The following is an 8,932-nucleotide window of genomic DNA, read 5'->3' as shown; positions in this document are numbered from 1 at the left end:
CAAACGACTACCAAGAGGAAGACAGAAGATTGGTTCAGGCTGATGCTGGATTGTGTGTAACCCTCTTTTAGGATCTAACCTTCCTTTAGGATCAGTAGACAGAGAGGAGAGTTGCGTCAGACTCTTCTCACAGGGATGGATAGTGGTCTAGATCAGGGTACATGCTGGAGATGATGGGTGTGGACACCAGAGCTGTCATTTTATCAAAATTCCATTAGGCGGTAACACCATTCCTGTTCCCAGGCATACTCCACGGGAATGCAGCGATGGGAATAATTCTCGACACCTAAGCTCTGTAATGTTACGACAAAATGTTTTCAGCACCATGCAGGAAATAAGAAACGGGAACAGATGGCCTTGAAATGATGTTTAATGGAATTTCGAAAAACCTTTTCATTAGTGTGAACCATTATTATTATTTTTATTTTTTCCCGATCATCCTGGCATAATAGGTCTTGAACAGTATTACAGTAACGCAATTAGTTGTACATGCAATTCCCCAATCCGTATGTCCAACACTCATTCGCATTCTCATGCGCATTCATCCGAGTGTCATTTTTTTCTTTCTTTTTTTTCCTTTTTTTAAACGCGAGTTCCCGCCACACTGAATATTTGCGCTGAAGCAACTACTGCAAATCGACACAACTGGATCACTGCTGAGTATGTAAAAAAAGAAAAAGCTGTGGTATGTGACTTCTCGTGATAAGTTTATCCTTCACAAAAATGTGCTGGAAAAATTTTTTTAACTAGGAAAAAACAAACAAACAAACAAAACAACATTGCCTGCCATCTAACAATTCCCTACATTGAAAAAAACTCCAAAGTGCGAAGCCTCTGGAAGAAGATCTATCCTTAGTTAGTGCTAAAACGGTTAGTTCTTGACACAGGAACAAGTTTAAAAAAAAAAATGTCAGGGTATGTCTACAGTGCAAGGGAAGACTGGGAACTTAAAAAAAACAAAACAAAAAAACAATAAAACACGTAGAAAAAAAACCAACAACAAAACATTTGTTCGGTAAAAACAGTAGGATAAATACAAACATAGATAAAAGTCCGTCCAATGTGATCCTTTTTCTTTTCTTTTCATTTCTTTTTTTTTCCCTTATTCATTAAAGAACATCACGACAGTTCAGTCTATCAATCCAAGCACAGGGGTGCTGTAGTACGCAGTGTTATTCAATAGTACATTCTAATAGAAAATGAGAATAGCTATTGTACATACAGGAGTTTAAGCCATACAATCATAACCATGACTATAATAGTAGTAAGAAAGAGAAAGCAGCACTGATAAAACCTACAGTCCATCCCCCTATGTCCGATTTCTTTCCCCCTGTTTCGTTACACCATCTCCTGGACTGGTAAGAAAACAAACGACAAAAAAAAAAGGAAAGCGAGGGTGCTGTTTCAGGAAGGGTGCAAGGAAAAAGGTGCATTCCATCAGGGGACTTTATACATTACCTGCCAGAAAGCTATCAGTGTTATCACATATGGTAGAGTAGTAAGGTGGTTGGGCATCCGAGCCGTCTCCGTGTTGGGGAGACAGATGCATGGGAGACTCGGGGTCGGACTCCACGACAGCACTGGCGCCAGTCTTGCCATGCAGCAGGTACTGGTCGTCTGGGTTGGCATGCGACTCTCCTTGCTGGCCAAGAGGCAGCAGGTCGACAGGACACCCCAGTAGATCCTCGGCTTGAGCTGCTGCGGCGGGCAAGGTCAGCTCCTTGATGAGTGAGGGATCTTTTGCTTCTTCCGGGAGCTGGTCTTCGTTCTCCAGAGAGAAGATCCCAGGGCTTTTACCACAGCTCTCAGCAGTAGAATGCGCGTTTGAGTTGGACACTGAGCAGTCAAAGCCATAAGAGGCTACAGAGTTGGCAGACTGCGGGGTGCCCCCATCTTCCTCTCCGGCTTGCATGTCGACGGCTTCCTCGTCTTCCTCGAGGGCAGGTAGGTTTCGGGAGGCGGTGGGACTGTCTAAGGGTGGGGTGTCATCAGCTGGAGCATCAGGATCATTGATTTGCATCTCTCCTTCAGTATCGCTTGCTTCATCTCCAGACGTTGAAGGGGATGACGGAACTGAGGCAGGCGCAGTTGGAGCATCTCCCAGGACCTCATCTGCTGGGAGAGTCTCTGCCTCTTCTTCCTCCCCGTCCCCACGCTCCAGGTGAATCCCAAGGTCCTGGTCCTGGTCAGGCTGGACTGTAGGAACAGGCGTCTGTTGTTTGTCTGAGCGTGACTCCACGCCCGAGCTGCTGTCGTAGTCTCGCAGCTCTTCAGGTGTACTAGTCTCACTGCTGCTGTGGGCTGCCAAAGCGGTTCCGCTAAGGGTGCTCGACTGTGACATGCCGATTGCAGGTGCGCACAGGTTAGCGCCATCCACTGGGATGGAGCTCTCGGGTTCTTCACGGACCTCAAAGTGGGTCAAATGACCTAGAGGCTTCTCCAGCCAGGTTTCAGCGGGGGACTTTGTGGAATTCTCAGGATTGGAATCTTTAACATCTAAAGGACTGGAGGTTATGTTAATGGAGGTTGGCTGAGCCCAAGTGTCTGCGAAAGGATTGGATGGACCCCAGGCTGCAGTCATGCGTATTGAGGGAGCTGGAGCAGTACGGTTCAAATTTTCTAAATAATCTTCTTCATAGTCATCCTCCTCAACATTTCTAGCATGCTTGCTTTCACTCTCCGCCTGGCCTTCGCTAACCATCTCAACATCTTCATCCTCGTGCTCTTCCTCTTCTTCGGATTTATGGTGAACATCCATGTGGTGATCACCAGTTTGCTCAAGGTCAAAGATAACATGGCCCTTATCAATATGCTCTGGACCAGTGTCCATGTCCTCCTTTTCTTGCTCCCCTTCCTCTTCATCTTCCTCCTCTTCTTCTTCTTCATCAGAAAAGGATTTGACCCCAGGTGGGCCCATAAATGGCTGTTCCATTTCCACCTTTTTTAAAGAGAAGTCTTCTTCTTCTTCTTCTTCATCACTGTGATTACTTTCCATTCGGAAGGATGAGGGTGCTTCTGCTTGCTCCTGTTGAAAGTTCCTGCCAAATTCTTCAGACTGCTCTACGCCACCACTGGAGCTGCTAAATTCTGGTAATGCAAAATTAAAATCGTCCACTTTCTGCATTTCAGGCACTGCTTCAACATTTACTAATTCCCTCTCCTGCTGCTCTACTTCTACTTCTTCCTCCTCCTCCTCTTCCTCCTCCTCATCATGGTCATCTTCATTTATTTCTTCCTCCGCCTTTTCCACTGCTTCCTCCTTCTCCACACTAGGAGAGGTCGGTGACACGCTGCTGAAATGCTCCAAATGGGTCTTATGCAACAGGTCATGCTCTACGTCAAGATTGAAAGGTTTCTCTACATCTGCTGACTCCATGGTGGCCAGAAGATCCTCTTGAACCCTGATCTCTTCTTGTTCCAGATTCTCTGTGGTAATATCACTTGAGAGCATGGGCATATTCTGTTCCCAGGGATTATAGGAAACATCTTGTTGTGGATCAGGGACCTGGGGTTCCTCATGCACAGGAGACTCTACAGTGGGGGAGGATGGTGGTGACATGACTGTTGTTCCAAGGGTAGATGGAGCACTCTGGTGCTCAAAACTCGCAAGATTCAGCTGAGCTTCCTGCTGTGGCACCACCTCTTCAGGTGTTTCTTCTTCTGAATCCGATGGAATTTCCTCAGAGTCTGCTCCAAATTCCTCAACTGAAGCAGTAATCAAAGATTCAACTGTGGGTTCTGGGACGGTTTCAGGAAGAGGTTCAGGCTTTGGTTCAAACAGGATTTGGGACTCAGGTTCACGAGCAGGTTCAGACTCTGGTTCAAACAGGAGTTGGGACTCGGATTCAGGGGAAGTTTTAGACTCTGGTTCAAACAGGAGTTGGGACTCGGATTCAGGAGCAAATTCAAAATTTGTTTTAAATAGGGAATCAGATTTGGGTTCAGGGGCAGAGGGTAGTTCAGACTCAGTTTCAAGCAGAAATTCAGACTTAGTTTTTGATGCAAATTCAGAATGAATTTCTAAAGGAAGGTGTGATTGGGGTTCAGGTGCAAATTCATACTTGGTTTCAGGCAGGTGTTCAAATGGGTATTCGCTTTCTATTGGGAGTTCTGATGTGGGTTCGGGTACAACTGCAGGCTTGGTTTCAAGCAGGAGTTCAGGCATGGTTTCAGGCATAAATTCAGACTCACCTTCCAACAGGATGTCTGAACTGGCTTCTGGTGCAAGTGCAGGCCTGGTTTCAATCAGGAGTTCAGACATAGTTTCAGCTGTAAATTCAGACTCGGTTTCCAAAAGAAGGTCTGAATTGGGTTCAGGCTCAAGTTCGGGCTTGGTTTCAGGTGCAAGTTGAGATTCAGGTTCCAATGAGTACGGTGAAGCAGGTTCAGATGCAACTTGGAGTTCGGGTTCAGATGCAACATGGAGATCGGGTTCAGGTGCAACTTGGAGCTCGGGTTCAGGTGAAACTTGGAGCTCGGGTTCAGGTGAAACTTGGAGCTCGGGTTCAGGTGAAACTTGGAGCTCGGGTTCAGGTGAAACTTCGAGTTGGGGTTCAGGTGAAACTTCGAGTTGGGGTTCAGGTGAAACTTCGAGCTCGGGTTCAGGTGAAACTTCGAGCTCGGGTTCAGGTGAAACTTCGAGCTCGGGTTCAGGTGAAACTTCGAGTTGGGGTTCAGGTGAAACTTCGAGTTGGGGTTCAGGTGAAACTTCGAGTTGGGATTCAGGTGAAACTTCGAGTTGGGATTCAGGTGAAACTTTGAGTTTGGGTTCAGGTGAAAGTTCAAGTTTGAGTTCAGGTGCAACTTGGAGTTCGGATACAGGTGAAACTTCTAATTGGGGTTCAGGTGAAACTTCTAATTGGGGTTCAGGTGAAACTTCTAATTGGGGTTCAGGTGAAACTTCGAGTTGGGGTTCAGGTGAAACTTTGGGTTGGGGTTCAGGTGAAACTTCGAGTTGGGGTTCAGGTGAAACTTCGAGTTGGGGTTCAGGTGAAACTTCGAGTTGGGGTTCAGGTGAAACTTCGAGTTGGGGTTCAGGTGAAACTTCGAGTTTGAGTTCAGGTGAAACTTGGAGTTCAGGTTCAGGTGAAACTTCGAGTTCAGGTTCAGGTGAAACTTGGAGTACAGGTTCAGTTGCAACTTGAAGTTCGGGTTCAGGTGCAACTTGGAGTTCGGGTTCAGGTGCAACTTGAAGTTCGGGTTCAGGTGCAACTTCTGGCTTGATTTCAGGCAGGAGTTCAGTACAGACTTCGGATTCATTGTCTGTCACTGCAATAAAGGCACCAGCAGCAGCAGCAGCAGCAGCAGCAGCAGCAACAGCCACAGCTTCAACTGCAGGAGCATTCTCAACAGCAGGAGCTACGACCTCTTTCTCTTTTTGAACAGATTTGGGGCCACGTTTAACTGGCATGGGAGTGCTGCTACCCACTACTTTCTTAGGGCTGGCTGTTTTGGCCGTGCTGTTCTTAGCAGTAGACGTTTTCTGGGCGGCATTGATTTCCTTTGATGGAGTTGGTTTGCTCTCCTTGGGTTTACTCGTCTTGGCTTCCCCTGCTGGCTTGCTGGGGGTCAAAGGTTTCTTGGACTCCGGTTTGGATGGAGTGGCTGCCTTCTGGGTGTCAGGCTTGCTGGTCTTTGTTGAAGCAGGGCGAGTGAGGGGAGAGGCAGTTGACTTCTTGGCAGCTGGGGTGGCTGGCTTTCCTGCATCTAAACAGACAAGCATATGGCAAATGGGAAGAGTGTTCTCAGTGTCTGTGTCTGTCAATATATCAATAATGAACCAAAAAAAAAAAAATTATTCATATTGAACAAAGAAAGAACAGAAGGCATGCAAAATAATAATAAAAAAACTAAACCCAATATGTTCTGATTTCTTTCGTTCTGAAATCTACTTGCAATTGATATGACAGCATTTAATTTAAATGTATTTTTCTTGAAATCATACTAATATAAACCTCTCATTCATAAAATCCATTTAATGTAGAAAAAATGGCAAACTCATAGATTTTTTATCATAGGTCTTTTATCTACCTTTCTTGATGGGCATAGGACTCTTTGTGGACGTGGCTGGAGCTCGACCAGCAGAGGGAGTTTTAGCAGGTGATGGTTTTGCAGTAGTGGTGGTTGTTTTAGCTGCAGATGGAGTGGTCTTTGACGCGGTTGTCGTTGTCTTGGACGTAGCTGGGGCAGCTGGCTTTGGTGCAGCAGAAGCTGGGCGAGACGTTGTGGTACCTGTGGAAGGCCTGGAGAAGACGTAATGAGAGAAAGAAAACATGCACTTATTATAAACAGCTAATTTTTTATAATGGGTAAAAAATAAAAAAAGAGTAATATCGGTGTTAAATATTGCTCTGAAGGAAGAAAAACATTTGTTTGGATCATGATTGCTTGATTTGACCCAAGACAATTGTTCACAATGCAGAGCTGGGCCCTGGAGGAGCGCCAGGAAAATGCACGGAAGCAACACAGTGGGAAAGGAGGCAATAAGGCATGGTGCTTTCGTTCATATGTAGCTCAGAGCAGGAATGCGAGATAGGATCAGGTCACCTGTTCCTGTTTTGAAAACTGGGCCAACCCTTCAGACAAGGGTAAATGGAGTGTTTGTGAAGATCTTCTAAATTAAGCTAAAGTCTTCTGGACATAGAATGAGAAGGACCCAGTTTTTGGTCCAATTTGGTCACTGATGAAGAAGTTAAATCAGTGGCTGTCTGTATTGTCCTATCAAAGTTCTCAACCGCAAAAACACAGAGTCACTTCCTCGGCTTTATTTAACATTCAAGACTCCAGATAACAGTAAGGCACTGTGAGTGATCGGAGCATTTCGCCGAAACAGAATGCATTTAAACGTGTTCTACATGAGTAAGCATGAATGTGGTCAGTAATCCCAAGTAGTCCTACATTCCTGCTACAACAAATGAATTTTTCATGGACCAGGCATGAAGCCATGATTTCAGGGACAGGGGCGGTCAACAAAGCAACGGCGAGATGCTCTCAATGCAAATGACGTACGACGTAGTCAAGCGGAAAATTGCCTCGATCGAGTCCTGGGATCGAACCTAATGCATCTTGTCGGACACTTTTCCACCCACAGCTTGAGCTCGTATCACTATTTATTTACACCAGTGACGAGTCGTCCATGAAAGATTCGTCCATTTTTATGTGACACGGAAGAACGAATCGTCTCAAAGAGTGATTTTGTTTCTTTTCTACTGAGCGCATGAGCGAGGCATCGCGAAAATCTCTGTAGGTTATGTACAGGAAACGGAATTGAGTGGTTCGTCTCTGGTCCGAGTCTTTCGTTCGCATTTTTATCATGTGACCACAAGATATGAGAGGTGAAGCTAATCATTCTGCGAAAACAATGTCCATGGTGAGTGTAGGCAGTGAGAATAATTCATGTATAGTTTATTGTATTAGAGAAATTGTTTATCCTGGAGCTTTTTTCCTGATCACTGATAAGTGGATGTGTTAATTACTCTTGGTTTCTCCTGTTCTTTGTTACTTGCCCTAGTGCTGACCAGACATACTTATCTCTATTCATTATTTAATCCCTGTAATCCATTTCTAATTAAGCTCTAAGGGTGTTGAAGCATAAACCACTCCTTGATCACACAAGAAAGCATCCTGGTCAAGCCTGACACAAAGCACTTCACATGTCATAATCAGCCCCTGTTTCTCACCAAACCCACATAGTGACCCACATGACCCACATGACTAACGCTGCCTGGAAAGTGGTCCTCAGGCTTCACGTCATGGCTGAGAAACGCGACGTAGATCCCGCAGGCATGTCATGAGTGGTTGATCTCCTGAACGCACGCTCCGCTGGCAAGCCCTGCACTAAATAAAGACTCTAAAGCGAGAGCGAGTGGAAACGAGAGAGAGAGAGTGCCGACGAGGATGACAGGAAGAGAAATAGTTGCTCTAATCTCTTATTCTGAGAAAGCACAAGCAAAAAAGAAACCCACTTGTGTGGAGGTGAAGCGCTGTGAATATTCAGGGCGTATTCCTGTGAAAGGACGGAGAGAAGAATATCACAGAAATGGCATTCGTGTCCAACACGTTAGAAAAGGTTGAAGGAGAGGAGAAGCTCAGCGGTGCCGAGAAGAAAAATTCCCGATTCGGCTTATTTTATACGGAGTTCGTCCGATGAGCAGAGACGCATCGTAGTAACAAAAGAGCAGCATTGTATCGTTACTCTTGCTTGTGTAAGCTTGTACACCATGCTTAATTAAGAAGATGTCAGAAATAACAATGAGGATCTACGTAGCCATATAGGTGTACCGATAGTTTTTCCGGGTCGCGTTATGCAGTGCGAGAGTGGCCTCTAAAGGTGAATCACTATTGCCACATCCTGTTCATTTAAAGTGACTCGATTTGGATGTAACTTTTTATGTTACAGTTAGAATGCATGTCTTATTTTCCACAATATTTATTAATATAATGAATTTATTCATATCATTTAATTTAGCACATTTTCATGACTTAGCACTTTTTTTTTCAATAAATTGCAAGTACTATTTTACATAGTGTTTTATTTATTAATTTATTTTAATCGGATGATCAATCAGTTATCGGCAAGTATGATCCAACCGAGCTATCGGTATTGGAGAGAAGACCCAAACCTGTTCCAGCATGTCAATGCCCCTATGCACAAAGCCAGCTCCATGAAGATCTGCTTTCCATGTGTTGGAGGTTGTGTGGAAGATCTCCTGCTTTAGAGCTCCAACCCAATTGAACATTACCTACATTGGTACCTGACTTTACTAACACCCTTGTGGCTGAATGAAATCTCACACAAATCTCCACAACATCTAGTGGAAAACAGGGCACAGACCATGGTATGGACGATCAGACCAAAGATTGGCTCAACATCCAGAAAGAAACTTCCAGAACCAGTGGAGAAACCAGAGGGACACAAGTCAAGCTCAAAGCA

General features: G+C 45.0%; 1 protein-coding gene across 2 annotated transcripts in view; it reads right to left on the bottom strand.

Annotated features, from left to right (window-relative positions):
- Window positions 1-352: 352 nt before the first annotated feature.
- Window positions 353-8,932, bottom strand: part of wu:fb95e10 (titin) — a 22,857-nt gene continuing 14,277 nt past the window's right edge. For both annotated transcript variants that reach the window (XM_046843781.1, XM_046843780.1), the window contains 2 exons: window positions 6,031-6,242; window positions 353-5,706 (listed from right to left, as the gene is read on the bottom strand). In XM_046843781.1, coding sequence (XP_046699737.1) covers window positions 1,448-5,706; window positions 6,031-6,242 — 4,471 coding nt within the window. In that variant the 3' untranslated portion in view covers window positions 353-1,447. The remainder of the gene's footprint in view (window positions 5,707-6,030; window positions 6,243-8,932) is intronic.

Source organism: Silurus meridionalis, chromosome 29, assembly GCF_014805685.1.
Source record: "Silurus meridionalis isolate SWU-2019-XX chromosome 29, ASM1480568v1, whole genome shotgun sequence".
In the NCBI taxonomy this organism is placed as follows: domain Eukaryota; kingdom Metazoa; phylum Chordata; class Actinopteri; order Siluriformes; family Siluridae; genus Silurus; species Silurus meridionalis.
Note: the sequence above shows the minus strand (reverse complement) of the source record. Positions and strands in the feature narration are given on the sequence as shown.